Here is a 15,430-nt window from a genome sequence, read left to right as displayed (position 1 = left end):
AAATTAGTGGCTTAAAACAATTATTTTGCTCACTAATCTGCAATTTGGGCAGCTTTGGGTAGGCACAGCTAGTCTCTGTTCCACTTGGTGTCAGTTGGGGCAGCTGGAATGGGCTAGACGAGCCTCTTCTAAGATGCTGACTCACATGGCTGGGCGCTCAGTTGATGCTGGTCAGAGGACTGGGGGTGGTCTCAGTTCTCCATGTGGGTCCTTCCAGGGATGCTTGGGTTTTCTCACATCATAGTGGGTCTAAGAGCAGATATTTCAGGGGACAGAAGTAGAATCTGCCAGTTAAAGTACTAGGACTGGAAACTGGGACAGTCTCACTCCCACTGAATTCCATTGGTCCAGGAGACAGAGCCCACTCAGATTTAAGAGGAGGGGACACATACTTCACTTATAGATACGAGGAATATTAAAGAATTTCTGCATATCTTTAATCCACTTCACCATCTCTGGCTCTAAGAACAAAGGGGGTTAAAGATGGCAGGTACCCACTTACTCAGGCATGTGCTAGTTACTGTGCTAAACATTTCCTAAATATATTGTCTCCTTTTGAAATACTTGAAACTCTATGAGAAAAATGCAAAAACAAAACCCTTTTAAGTATTATGATCTGTTTTACAGATTAAGAAACCAAGGCTTAGGAGCACTTGCCTACTAGTGCTGAGTGGCATCATGGGGCTGGAACTTGGTTCAGGTTCACTCTGAAGGGCCTGTTTTAATCATCATGCTAGACATGGCCCAATTCCTGAGCTGTCAAACAATACTTCTGGAAATCAGAACCTGATGCTTTTTATTGAAAAGAGAACTGTGGCCCACTGAGAAAACTAAAATTTTACTTCAATATATTAAATATTTTCCATGAATAATTGTTTCTTAAATCCTTTGATCATGGGTTACCACTAATAATTGTTTCAAGTGAATACACAGCAAAAATGAACAATCTTGGAAAGCACTGATCTTTGTTGGATGGTTTATTTTTCAGATTAATCTTCAACATGGTTCAAATTCATGCAAAAGTCATTTTCTGCTAGTGAAATTTTGATTTCTGTGATTAAGTCATTTCCTGGCGTGCAAACAGCACCATGAGTTTACCTTGCTTTATCAGTTATCACTCAAAAATGGTGGCAATTCATTAAAACAATTTTTTCTTTCAGCAGGAACCCTTGGGGCATTTCCCCAATGAATCATTGAAAAAAATGCCTTAAACCTAAAAGTTGTTCTTCTCTGGTACGTCACCAATAAATGCCTAGCTTTCAAGTTCTCTTAAAATGCTTAAATGCAGTGTGTTTACTTGCTTCCACATAGCTTGCTAATACATATTTTTCTTCTTTTATATGGAGTAAATGTCTTCTCTTTGAAATACCTCCAAGATTACAACTTTGCTTCTATCCTGAATGATTGAATCAAATTCAATATTGAAGTCTCACTTCATGGTCTAGCAGTTTAAAATTGGAAAAGTAGACATTTGGTGAACAAAGTTCAAGGGTAGATTTTTAGAAAGTTAGTAGGCTACTTCATTTGTTTGACTACCTGGCAGATGACCTATTAGTTCCATTTACTTTTCTCTCTACTGAATTTACAGACCACCTTCACCTCTCTGCTGGACTATTTCAGTCTCCCTACTGGTCCTAGTATTTCCATTTTTTGCTTGTCCTCACCCCCCCACCCCCCGACCTTTCCATTCTCCACATAGAAGCCAGAGCCATCTTTTAAAATTATTTATCAAAGTACTCCCATGCTTAAATTTATTTGCTTTCCATTGTACTTAGGATAAAATATAAAGTCCTTAACATGGCTTCCCGAGCAGTCCCTAGGCCTCTCAACACGGGCACATACTATTCTACCCTGTTTCCTATCTCACTAGCTACAGGGGCCTTCCATGAGATCTCAAAGCCCCCTGAACTCCTTTTGTCCTTAAAGCCTTTGCTTATAATATTGTGTTCACGTAGCTAACCAGTCCTTGAAGCTTGTCCCCAGTTTCTCTGGTCATGTCCTACTTCCTTTGAGCTTTTAATTAATATTACTTCCTCAGTGAGGTTTCTTCTGTGCTCCCCTCTAAATTAAGTCTCCCTCTTCTCCTCACAGCACCTTATTCTTTTCTTTCAAGGCACCAACAATTTATTACAATAAACACATATATTGTTTTCTCCCCAAGGAAGACAGGAAGCTCCAGCATGAAATCTGTTTTGTATATCACATGAAGATCTCCTGGATGAATAAATTACTAACCTTGCTTCTTAATCTAATACTTGATTCTCTCCTACCCTGGAAAATAGCCCTTAAACCTGAAAGTATACAGTCTTGGAACCTCAGGAGCAGGCACCAATGAAAGTTGTGAAATCTTAGTCCAAAAAGGCAACAAATGTTTTATTTTTTTTCAATGCAAATTACTGTATTCACCATGAGCTAGGGAAGAGAACATATATATATATATATATATATGTATTTTTTTTGAATTTATGGAAGACTAATGACATGGAAGAGATCCAGCACCCCAACAAGTACGGCCAGGAAAGAAATCAGCTCTGTAATAGGACAGTTTAATGAACTACAAACAAGAAAGGGTGGGAAAGGAAGAAAAAAATGTGCATTGAGTTTAAGACACTGTAAAACTCAAGAAGACATATTTACTATTCAAGTATAAACTCAGTAAGGACTTGGCATAAATTGAAAGGCAGCTGCTGAGGTACACCATTATAAGATAAGTTCTATGAATTTACAATTCTACCTTCCAATTTTCTGGGAGAAAAAACCAAACTCTTGAAGGTCTTCACCAGAGACCCTGAGAGGGGTTAACACTTTTGATGAAGACATAGTCAACAATTCACGATTGAATTTACTATTCAAAAACATGTGTTTATTTAAAACAATAGGAATATGTGCTCTCAGACTGTCTTCCAAGAGTTTTGAGACTATTAGTTCAAGAGTTTCAAAGTATATTACTTCCAAAAACAATACTGATTAAAAAAATTTTTTTAACAAACAACAAAAAACCTGATTTGATGGTACCTTAAAAATATCCCAAATACCAAATTTTCTCCAGTCTAACACTGCACGTAAGCTAAGAATTTCTCTTGCATTGTTAAAACATTTTTTCCTCACAAAATGTGGGTACTGAAATTGGATAGAAACACCATGAATGTGAAAATACCACCAATTTTCTGCAGTTAAAAAAAACTAGAATGTTCTTTGGAATCACTGAAATAGCAAAAATTTGGGTTTTTTCCTATAGTCTGCACCTTCTTTCAGGCCCTCCATGTTGCCTGTAGTATTGACCTGTGTGATCCTACTTTTAGAGATTCAAGTCTTGCAGTGCAATATCCATGCTTAACACACCGGTGTCTCTCTGACCAGTGAAAAGTTACACTTAACCCAGAAATGCTGCATTTACTTCTCCATAATGACTTCTGCCCAAAATAAAAACTTTAGAACATGAGACAAAACATCCTGTATTAAACAATCAAATGAACCCAACATGGAGAATTCCAGAGTCCAGGAGGGCATTGTCTCCTAATATTTTTCATGGAAGTACCACAGGCCTAGCTGTTAGCATTCAGCTTTCCTTGGCCTTAAAAGGAATTTCTCAGTGCTGGCAAGTTGGGTTAGATTCTAAGAGAATTTTGTCTTTGACAAACTACCATTTTTAGCATAAATCTGGCCATGGCTATAGGCTTCAATGTGCATACTGATTAGAGATGGGTTTTTTTCTTTGTTTTTCTCTTCAACATTGGCCGGAATTGAGTAGAAACAAGTCCATGATGACTTTTCACATGTGTCATGAAATATGAGAAATCTGTCTGACTCTAGACACTATTTCTTTACGACATAATGGGCAGGTCTCCAGCTGCAAGGCACAATCCATGCATAGGTCACTGAGGAGAAAGACATGAATGCCAGTTAGGATACTTCAAAAGGTCAAAATGACAACCTCTAAGACAATCTAAAATGTTAACAAGCTTGTTAATTGAAAGGGTAATAATTACATAAAGTTAAAAAAGTCAATATATAAATAAATGAGTCTCCCTCCCATTTATGATCCTCCTCTTCCTCTTCTGAGGAGTTAGTTAAAAATTCAAGTATATTCTTTCAGAAAGTCCATATGTACCCAGCATATATATGCAGGTATGTATATATAGGTAAAAATACAATGCTATTTTCCCCCAGACAGCTAGCCATTTATCTCACTATCATTTGTCAAATAGTTCATCTTTCGCCATAGATTTGATACAATGGCTTATCATGTTAAAATTTCATTTGTAGCTAGTTCTGTTCCTGGGCTGCTTTTCTGTTCCATTGTTCTATCATTCTTTTCATATGCCAGAACCAAACCAAAAGTATTTGCCTTAATCTATTTTAAGATGTGGTAGCTAGAGTTGGTCATCTCTATAATTCTTCTTTTTCAGAATTTTCTTGACTTAGTATTATATGAACTTTTGAATTAGCATTTCTATTTCCAGAAAAAAAATCATGTTGCCTTTTTTATATGGACTGAATTAAACTTAGGTTTAGGTAAAATTATTACCTTTACAATACTGAGAATTCTTCCAATCCAAGAAGAGATCCATTTATTCAAGTTTTCTATTACATTCTTTTGTAGTTTAAGTTTTCTACATAAAGGCACCACATATTTCTTGATATATATAGTCTTAGCTTTTTTTTGACTATTATAAAAGAGCTGTTCAATGGTATGTTCTAATTGGTTGCTATTCATACATAGAAGAACTAATGTTTTTTGTAACCAATTAGCTCATTCAGCTGTCACACTGATTCCAATACACTGTCAGCCAATTCTCCTGGTATTCAAGTAAACAATCTGTCATCTCCAAATACTGATTTTCTTCCTCTTCCCAGGTTTCCTTTTTTTTTTTAAAATTAAGGTATCACTGATACACACTCTTCCCAGTTTTCCTCTCTTTCATCTAACTGCCTTAGCTTACACAATGTAAGTCATAGTGCTAACAGCAGGAGTCCTTCTCTTGTACCCAGTATCATGGAATACTTCCAGGGTGTCACTGTTAAAAAGATGCTAGTGTTTGGTTGAGACATACATCTTCTATATCCTTAAGGAAGTATCCATTAATACCTACTTTATATGGTTTTCTTCCCCCTATCCATTTCTGTTTCATAGTATTCCATCCATTAGGAATTCGATCCATAAATGGTTAAATAATTTTAACAAATGCCTTTTTAGCATTTTTGGAGAAAGTGTTAATTCCCTATACCTCTTCCCTTTGGCCTATTTGAATAAACTACACGAATAGATTTCCTACATTGTACCAATCTTGTATGCCTGAGATAAGCCCCCTTGGTTTTATTTCTGGGTTCTACTTGGTAATATTTAGGATATTTAGATTTACATCCATAAGTTCTCTTTTATGGTACTTTATCAACTTTTGGTATGATTATCATGCAGGCTTTGTAAAAAGAATACTGTAGTTTTCCTATTTTCTCTATGGTCTGGAAAAGTTTGAAAAATTCACCTGTAAAACCACCTGGGATTAGTGCCTTTGGCAGGGAAGCTGAAAATAGCTTTGATAATCATCTTAATTTCTTCTGTGGTAATAGGAATGCTTAGACCAATCTCTTTTCAGGAGTCAATTCATATCATTCAGTTTATCCAGGTTTCCTTTCTTTCCCCCAACCCTTTTAAAATTTGTTGCTGATGAAAGTTGAACTAAATTTTCTTATACCTCTTAATTTCTTCTTCCAACCCTGTTTTAGATAGATTATGGAGACTGTACTCATATTTAAATTAGCTGGTTCTGTGTTTTTAGAGATCAGCCCTCATTCATGAGCCCTTGTTGTGTTCAAAGCCACCAAGAAGGGCCAGACAGCTCAAAGGTGAATACAACCAGATCCTGCTGCTTGGGATCTTAACATTCTCACAGGAACAAAGGTCAAAAAGGGTATCAGGATGTCCAGCCTTTAAAGTCTGCAACTGCAACTAAAAGCTCAAAAAGTGCTCCAATAGGAATTCTGGGCTTGATGCCAGAACTTGATGCCAAGGAATAGACACAGCTGGAATCATTATGCCTTTAAGAGAGAGACTGGAAGAGCCAAGGATGAAATGACACAAGCTCTATGTACTTCCCTCAAAGCCAATTAAATAACATCTCACTTCAAAATACAGCAAGGCAGAGCCAGAGGCCCAGGCTGAGATATCTGTGGGTGACAAACTGGGGTCCATCATCCAGGCTCTGGACCCCTAAGAGACTTGGTGGCTAAAGCCCTGTCAAAAATAAGGCCAAGGCAGGGTATGCGATATGCTGAACTACTGGGAGCTGGCCTAGCACATCAGCATGGGTACTGCTTACACGCAGTGAGCACACATGCCTGGGCCAGGTTGTCCAGCAGACTACCCAAGTCCTCTTCCCCTTTCTGACCTTACGTGGGATACTTATCTTGGGGACCATTTTACTAGCTGATGTTTAAATATTCTGTTCTATAAGATCCAGGCTACCCTCTGAATTCATCTCCTACAACTGAAATTTGGTCAGATGGCAAGGAAGCACTGCCTTCTCAATGGTTAGGAAAGTAAATAGTAAGTAAATGAGGCGGCTCTCAAACTAAAATGGACTGCCCCAGAGGCTCATAAGTAACATTAAACCTTTTACATTTTATGAAGTGAAAACAGTATTTAAAAATATAGTACTGAGTAAGAAAAATAAAGGCATAGGCCTTTCATATCAAGCAACTTCTATTTCAGATACGTTCTGGAAGATAGCCGTGTACTACCTGGCAAACTAATTCCTCAATCAGCACTTTGGAAATAATAAACCTTGATGAACAGCTGTGGATCTGGTACACTGTAAAAGCAGTTCAAGGACAGGATGAAACTTTGCCTAATGTAATGTACAAAAGAGGAAGTAAACAAACAAACCCTCTCACCTGTGTCCACATGGCTTCAATTGTGTGTCTGCTACTTCGTCACAACAGAGGGAGCAGCAGTTTTCCCGGATACTGACTTGCTTCAAGAGAGCAAGACGCCTGTGCCTGAGTAGAAAAGTTTCCAACTCATTTTATCAACAAATAAATGGGCCTGTGAGCAGTGAAGCATGCAAAAGGCTTTGAAAATGCTCTCTACACATGAAATGTGCTATGTACTCCTTATGTCTGTTCAGCAAAGTTTTCATACAGACATCTCATTTCAATGCTATAATGATTTTATAAAGTAGGGAATGAAGGAGCATGGTCATTCCCATTTTACAAAGAAATAGTTCAAGAAACACTGCATTAAGGACACAGAGTTAAGATTCAAGAATCAAATTCAAATCTTTTGGTTCTTAGCCCAGTGCTCTTTTTGTTTTACCATCAAATTTTAACCTTTTAGGGGGCATTATGATCAGCAATGTATAATGTGAGTGGGGGGCACAGGGAGGGCTGTGCGACACGGAGAAGACAAGTAGCGATTCCACAGCATCTTACTACACTGCATGACAGTGACTGTAATGGGGTATGTGGGGGGGACTTGGTGATGGGGGGAGTCTAGTAAACATAATGTTCCTCAAAAAAAAAAAAATTTTTTTTAACCTTTTAAGTTACACATCTCTTGAGTTTGATGAAAAGCACAGAGCCTTTCCCAAGCAAAATGCACACACACACAAGTCTTTATACAATTTCAAGGTGTCTATGTAAGTCTGGCATAGTCCAGACCTCAGGGGAGAACCCTTGAGTTATCCTTTACCAGAGTCTGGAATGGAAAAGCCGACAGGCAGAAATGCTCTGCGAAGGTACAGCGTGATGAGAGGGCAACAGAAACAGGCAGTACTCATTCCGTTTGCTGAAGGCCTCACCATGTGCCAGGAAGGCACTGTTCCAGCCCTAGTGATCCATCAGCGAAGAGAGGGCTAAAAAAGTGTCCCTGCCTTCAGAGAGCTTATACTCCAGTGGGGAAGACAGACAATAAAACCAGGTAAAAAAGTAAAATAAACAGAATTTTAAGTGCTGATGAGCAGTATAAAGAAAAATAAGCTAGGGAGAAGGATAAGGAGTGTGTGTGTATGAGAGGCAGGGAGATACAATCTTAAATATGGCAGCCAAGAAATTCTCACTAAGGTGAAATTTTAGTACAGATATGAAAGGAGTGAGAAATGAGCCCTGTGGATATCTGGAGAGAGAAGACCATTTGTGATACTGTGTGTATATTTAGTCTTAGTATGGGTTCCTGGCACAGAGTTCCTAAAACTCTAGAAAATTCCTAAAGGAGGAGAGCAATAATGGCCTTTTGGTATGTTAATGAGACAACGTTCCAAAAACCATAGGTCACCTAAGTTTGGGGCTTGTTGCCAGGAAAACAGCCATATCGTTAGTGGGTTGGAACTTTCAGTCTCCCCTTCTTCCACCTCCCAGGAGCTGAAAAGGACTGAAGATTGAGCTCAACAGTCACTGACGACGACCAATGGCTTAATCAACCACGCCTCTGTAATGACGCCTCCATAAAGCCCCCAAAGGACAGGGTTTGAAGAGCTTCAGGGTTGCAAGCATGTGGAGATGGGGAGAGTGGTGTGCTCAGGGAACACGGAGGCTCCTTGTTCTTCCCATATACCTTGCCCTATGTATCTCTTCAATCTGGCTGTTCCTGAGTTATATCCGCATATTTTTATTTAAAAAAAATGGTAATCTTAGTAAATAAACTGTTTTCCTGAGTACTGTGAGCCACTTCAGCAAATTAATCAAACCTGAGGAGGAGGCTATGGGACCCTCCAATGTATAGCCCAGTTGGTCAGAAGCACAGGTGAGAACCTGAACTTGTGACTGACATCTAAAGTGGGGGAGAAGGGCAATCTTGTAAGACTGAGCTCATAACTTGTAGAATCTGATGCTATCTCCAGGTAGATAGTGTCAGAATGGAGTTAATTGCTTGTTGGTGTTGGAACACATACCCTGGATCGTTCTAGTAGCAGAAACAGTAAGCACAAAGCCCCTGAAGCTACAATAGACCTGGTATGTTTCCAGAGCTGTAAGGAGGCCAGGGTGGTTGAAAAAGACACAAGAGATAAAAGAGAAGTAATGGAGGAGTGGAAGGGACAAATTGTGTAGGGCCTGGTAGGTCACCATAAAGATTTAAACTTTTTTCCCATAAGTGAAATGGGAAGCCAGAAGAGTCTTTTGAGCAGAGAAGTGCATGATCTCATTTAAGTTGTGAAAAATCATTCTGGAAGCTGTGAATAGACTGAAGGGGGTCCAGGCAGGAGCAGGGAGACTAGTTAGAAGGCAGGACAAAAATAATCCAGGTGGAAAATGATGAAGGCTTGGACCATGGTAGTAGCCATGAGGGTGATAATAACTAGTTGGATTTGGGATATATTCTGAAGGCACAGCTCACAGGATTTGCTGAGGAATCAGACGTGGGAATAACAGAAAATAAGGTGTCAAGGATACTTTAGGATTATGGCCAGGGAAACTGAAATGATAATGGAGCTGTTAACAGAGATGAAGGAAGACTGTAGAAGAAGCAGGCGACTGTGAGTGGACTTGACAGTGGGTATATGGTGCTTCACTGTACTATTCTTTTTTTCTTTTGTGTGTATTTGAAGTTTTCCACAATAAAAAGGTTAAGAAGAAGAAAATAATGAATGGCAGGAGAAGCACTAGAAACAGTATAAACAATATAGAGTGATTTCCAAAATCCCAGGCAGTAACAGGGCAATGATCTGCCTTGAAGCCAGAAGGGAATACTATTTCGAGGAAAAATGTATCCCTGATATAAGCTTTTAGAACATGGGCTGAAAATATTAATGGCATAGAAAACAATCCCAGGCACATTCACACTTAATGACACAATTTGTAATTAAGTGCAGCTGGAATGTTGATGATTTTCTCTTCAGGGGGGCAAGGTACCAGGATGTGGATGGCATTAAGGAGGCCACTCAATTAGCCTCTGACACTCTGATCTTAAAGTCACTGTGAAAGACAATAAAGTCTAGTGCAGCAGAGGATCGCCCTAGCTTGTAACTCTGCTCTTATTCAAGGCAGACTGCACTCTGGGCACCAAACTTATATACAAAGAGAGTACACAGCAGCTGCCCATAAAAGGACTTTCCAACAACTGATGCCTATTATTGCTCTCTGACTTTTGGAAAGCTTAATTCTACAGAGGTGGTTAACTAAATGCTGAAGCAGTTTTAACTAAGGCCAGCCTCCAGGGGAACTCTTAGACGGACTGGTTGTACCTTTTAGGGTGTATGTGAGAGGGCAGACTTATTTAGGGACCACATAAAAGAAGACAGGCTAAACAAAAAAGAATGAGGCCTGACAGATGAGACAGGTGTTACTTCAGACTTTCACTAAGAGGATTTAAAATTCAGAATCTCTATCATTCACAAAGATAAGCTGAAAGGAAGTTCTAAGAATGAACCTTAGGTCTCTGAGCTGCGAATATGGCCCTTCTGTTCTTGGGATATTACCAAGGCTGCAGGCAAAGCTGTTGTCACTATGGGGTATTTTCTAGTTCTTCTGGAAACTGCTAAGCCATCTCAAGCTTCGAGACACTGAGTCCAAGGTGAAGCACAGCCCAGAAGGGCTGTTTACATACCTGCTTTTTAAGTCAAAGTAGAAGCTAGGATTACATTATGTTATAGATACCTTCAAGGGCAAAATGGCTCAACACTGGCTATGCCATGTGTGGCGTGGTCTCCTTGACAGCCGAGAGAGACTCTCATTGATGTAACTGATGTGGCATTAGTAACAGGAATACCTTTCCTCACACAGGCCCAGGAAGCTAAGCTGTTCTGTTAAAAATGATAAACTTTGGCTCATATAGTGAAACAAGCCTTAACTTGAATTACCAGGAAGCAGCTGGAGTCTTCCCCAGCTTAAGGAACAGAGCACATTCATCCAATGAGACAACTAATGCCAATCACAATTTTTGGCAAATAAGGGCTTGAAATTTTATCCAAGATGACATTCATTGTTCTAATTGTTGTAGAAGAGCACTGGCATCTTTGCCACATAGCTAAACCCAAGAAATCTTTCAATAAACCCAACTCTGTTAATTAAAAGTTGGACGTGGCTTTCTAAATTTAGAATTTTTACCGACATTCAAATGAAGTTAGTTTGAAGGTTTTTTTGTGTATGTATCTGTGTTGTCTGATTTTTAAGTCAATGTTTTTTAGCTCATAAAAATTATTTGGAAATGTTCTTTCTAGGTTCTGTAACATTTCAAATAGCAATAGTGTTACTTATTACAGATTTGGTGGAACTCTCCTGTGAAATCATTGTGCTTTTTTGGGACATAGCTCTTCATTTTTTTCAATTAATTTTATAATAATTGGTTGGTTTATTTGTATATCTTCTGGGTTCTATTTTATTTATTTCCTGGGCAGTCATCCATTTTTACTCAGGTTTTCAAAATTATTTGTAAAAACTTGAAGAAAACCTCTTAGAAATAGTTTTTATTTCTCAAGAGATGCATGTGAAAGTCTGGAGATAGCCTAAGCAGATTCCTTACCTTGGCAAAATTATTTTCTCTTCAGCTGTTAGGAAGGCAAAGTCATTAAAAGTGCTAAATTTCATAGATGGTGGATATTTGAATGGTTTTCCTCCAAAATTGAACTCACATTGTTGATATGACATGAAACTAGCTGCAGCAAAAAATCCAGATCTACAAATAGAAATGATTACAGGGGTTAAGAGAATTCAGAAAAACAAAGTAAAGCTCATACACAAAGTGGTTTTCAGAAAGTTGGAACAAGTCACACCCTAGAAGGGTGACAAATTCTGTTTGCTAACTCAGGAGTTACAACTAGAGAATATCCTGCCCTCATCTTCCTATATCAACCTTTGGGATAGTTTTAAGTATGATCAAATACTTGAAATAAAAGGATTGCTCATCACAACTATGTAAATGGACAGTTTTTTTTCTGAGGAAAAGTGTATCCCATGCATCTATTCAAATTTTGGACTGGGAAAAGCTACTTACACAGTAGATGAAAAGACTTGCTTCTCAGGAGGCAACTGGTTGCCATTTAAAAAGAAGATCATTTGCTTTTCATTCAAGTCTAACAGAAATCCTACTGTGTCTCCTAGTGGATAAAGAGAAACATTGTAAGGATAAGGGTGTGTACTACAAGGATTCTGCTAAGTGTCTCAAAGGGTTTTGATGTCACTGTATTAAGTCTGTACCTGCAGCCATGTATTCAGCATATTCATCTTTCTTGCTTCTTCTGCAACTGATCTGACCCCTTCATACCAGTATTTTAATGTACCATGAAGAAGCAAATGTTGTCAGTTAAGCTGTGACAAGCCATCAATTATAAGAAGCATTCCAATTTCAAAGATGTTAAAATGTGGAAAAACGTGCATTTGGGGACCAGTGGAATACAGTAAGATCAAAATCATGAGCTTCTTTGTCTCTCTGGTTAAGAGTTAAAACTCCCTGAGATAACTGCCCCAAAACATGTTTAAAACAAATTGCATTCATCTTCACTCATAAAGTTTTTGCTTTTTAAACTGTCAAAGATAAACATACGAAATTACACAGTAATGACAAGAAAAATGGATGCTCAATGCTAGTGGAGGAAAATCTGGTAGTATATAGCAAAAGCCTTGAAATTCTGTATCCCCCTTGCCAGAGAAATTTCATTTCTAAGGATCTGTCCTGAGAAAATCTGGAATGGGTTATAGTATCTTTTTAAAATAATAATTTTAAAGGGCATAAATGTAAATGTTCAAACTGGAAGCACTGATTAATATAGTGTAATTCAGAAAAACAAAGTAAAGCTCATACACAAAGTGGTTTTCAGAAAGTTGGAACAAGTGTAATTACATAATGCAATATTGAAAAGACATTAAAAATAATGTTATTTAATAACCTGGAAAGTTGTTCAAGGCATATTAAATATAACAACAACAATATACACTACATTTTAGGTGTTTTTCAAAAATCTCTAGAGATGGAGGAAATTACAAGGGATTCTAGTTCATTTTACTTTTCCCCCCTATTTCCCATATTTTTATAATAAACATTATTTCAGTAATCCTTTTAAAAACAAACTTGACAGTCATTGTAGATAGTGCCTCTATCTTATGCCTGGTTTAGTAAAGTTTATGTTCCTTTAAGAACCTGCAAGCCATTAAAATGGGTGCTTATGTTGGCTTTTCAGGTTTTGTCTTTTCCCACGTTACCAATTTAGTTTGTCAAGTGGAGTTGTTCCCTCTCAGCAGTGATCAAATTCCTGCTCTCTTGGCATGCCTGAAAATCCAGTTTACATCTATGACTGAGGCAGGAAACCAAGAGAGTGAGGCTTAGAGAGGTTTTAGCTATCTCCTATGTTGAGAATAAAATCTTCCCAGAGGTCCCATCCCTGACCATAGGATTCAACATCCTCAGAATGGTCTGGAGGCCCCTAGATGCACCTCCTGAGAATATCCTTCTCCAAGGCAATGGCACCATGGCAGGGAAACCCTGTTTTCACTGGTATTAGTTGGGGGGAAAAAGACTCAATAACCTTAAATCCCATGATCTAAGTGTTCAACAAACTACCTGTGTGGCTCTAACTTTGCTGCTTGATCCTTTCATTAATAAATGTTTTCATGGGTCTAGGGCCTTGCATACTGCAAACTGGATGGAACAAAAAATTGAATGGGGCCAAAAAGATCATGCTGTTGGTGAGATATATTCCTGCTAAAAATCCTAAAGCTATGACTGAGAGTCCTGGTAGCCTGTGCCCCCTGCAGCACTCCAAGCCTGATGTCTGGCGAATGGAGGCAGGGCAGACATGTTTGAGGCTGAAAGTGCTCAAGCCATTCTAAAAAGCTGCTTATGAGGTGCCCAGATGTGGCCACTGAATAGTGCTTATTCCATCACCATCTGATCTCTAAATAAATATCCTCATTTCAGTGGCATTACAATTTCAGTGTCCTCAATATCTCCATGGCTGCTTTCATTCAAAATACATACCCAGAGAAGAAACTAGAATTCCTATTAATCTTAGTATCATTTCCCCACTAAATTAAGGATTTTGGCATCTGAAATGTTTTGCTAAAGGAAGGGCTCCGCCAAAGGGAACTTAATCAGAATGCCATTTACATCCATGACAGGAGATACAAAAGCTAATATCTCTTTACACATTTAATTTTCTGCCATTAAAACATTTCAAGGCCTAACATAATAGATGCCTCATCATAACAAGATGTCTTAATCTAGGCAATAAATTCATGAACCAGAGGAATGAATACCTTCTTTCCAGCATGGGTGTAAGTGAGGCTTACTTCTTGCGTTATACCAAATCAGCTGCCGGCAGCCATCATAGGCACAGGAATATTCATCATCCCCAATGCCATAGCCTTCCTGGAGGGAGACAGGGCCCAGGAGATTAGCAAGGCTCTGCCTGCTATGTTCTGGGAAAAAAGTTTGTTTTTTGTAACCATTAACCTGGTGGCTGGAATTCTAAGCTTTCTGGATGAAGAGAGCCTATGGTTCTTGGAAAATACCAAAATTCGAACCTAGGGGCCTAGTTCCACGTGAATAGATAATGACTTCACCAACAAACATTTCCCAAGTTTCACATTTCTTAGTTCCTATAATTCTCACCAACTACCTTGAGGCTGTTAGGATTACACTGTATTTTAGAGGAAATTAAAGGCTCAGAGAGGTCAACCAGCTTGCCCAAAGACACATTACTAAAAGGGTGAGGTCTGGACCTTGGAATCTTTTGATTCCAAGAATGGTGTGCTATCTACTTCACTGTGACTGGACAAACACCATTTTTGCATGTAGTCTTCAAAACACCCACATGCTCAGAGATTTCAAAACTGGAGATAATAAAAAGGTTATGGAGATCAGCTAATAGCTATTATGAGATTGGCTCAATTTGAGCACCATACAGGTCCTTGGCAGCTTCTTTTATTATGTGTCTTCCAATTATTTCACAAATAAAAGGGTGCATGGGATCTTAAGAAATTATTTTGAATGCTTGTAAAAAAACCCAGAAGAAATAGAGGAAGCATGCAGGTAAGGTAACTGCCATCTTTAAGGGTCAATGGTGAAAGATTCTAGTGGAGAAAGGGACTGAAAATGTGAGCCAAATCAAGTAAGAGCTCACATCCTAGTGACGGTCTGCTTATTCTATGGAATTAACAATGCCATGAGGTGAAAGACTGGAAAAAATACTCCTTGACTATTTGGACTACAATACACTGAATTTGGATGAGGTTTCTCCTAAGTGAGGCTTCTGAATTAGCCTGAAGGTATTCTTTCAGACTATTCCAGAGTTAAATGAACTTAGGTCTAACAGCCTTTAGGCAGGGAAGATATTCACCAGTCTACTAGAAATAATACGTTGCTATCCCTTCCAAAACTGAAAAAAGTAAGTAAAAAACTTAGTTTATTTTCCAGGTGTTAGGGTACAGGCAAAAGGCAAGCCAATTCTTTTCTGTCTACTCTTTCTAATGTCCAAGAAGTCTTCAACAGAACACTTAAAAG

The 15,430-nt window shown here is 38.5% G+C and overlaps 1 protein-coding gene across 2 annotated transcripts in view; it reads right to left on the bottom strand.

The window, feature by feature from the left end:
* Window positions 1-962: 962 nt before the first annotated feature.
* RSPRY1 (ring finger and SPRY domain containing 1) overlaps window positions 963-15,430 on the bottom strand; it is a 44,943-nt gene continuing 30,475 nt past the window's right edge. For both annotated transcript variants that reach the window (XM_036881102.2, XM_057493099.1), the window contains exons 11-15: window positions 14,185-14,296; window positions 11,927-12,029; window positions 11,456-11,608; window positions 6,895-6,999; window positions 963-3,878 (exon numbers count right to left, since the gene is read on the bottom strand). In XM_036881102.2, coding sequence (XP_036736997.1) covers window positions 3,782-3,878; window positions 6,895-6,999; window positions 11,456-11,608; window positions 11,927-12,029; window positions 14,185-14,296 — 570 coding nt within the window. In that variant the 3' untranslated portion in view covers window positions 963-3,781. The remainder of the gene's footprint in view (window positions 3,879-6,894; window positions 7,000-11,455; window positions 11,609-11,926; window positions 12,030-14,184; window positions 14,297-15,430) is intronic.

Source organism: Manis pentadactyla, chromosome 15 (genome assembly GCF_030020395.1).
Source record: "Manis pentadactyla isolate mManPen7 chromosome 15, mManPen7.hap1, whole genome shotgun sequence".
Taxonomy (NCBI): domain Eukaryota; kingdom Metazoa; phylum Chordata; class Mammalia; order Pholidota; family Manidae; genus Manis; species Manis pentadactyla.
Note: the sequence above shows the minus strand (reverse complement) of the source record. Positions and strands in the feature narration are given on the sequence as shown.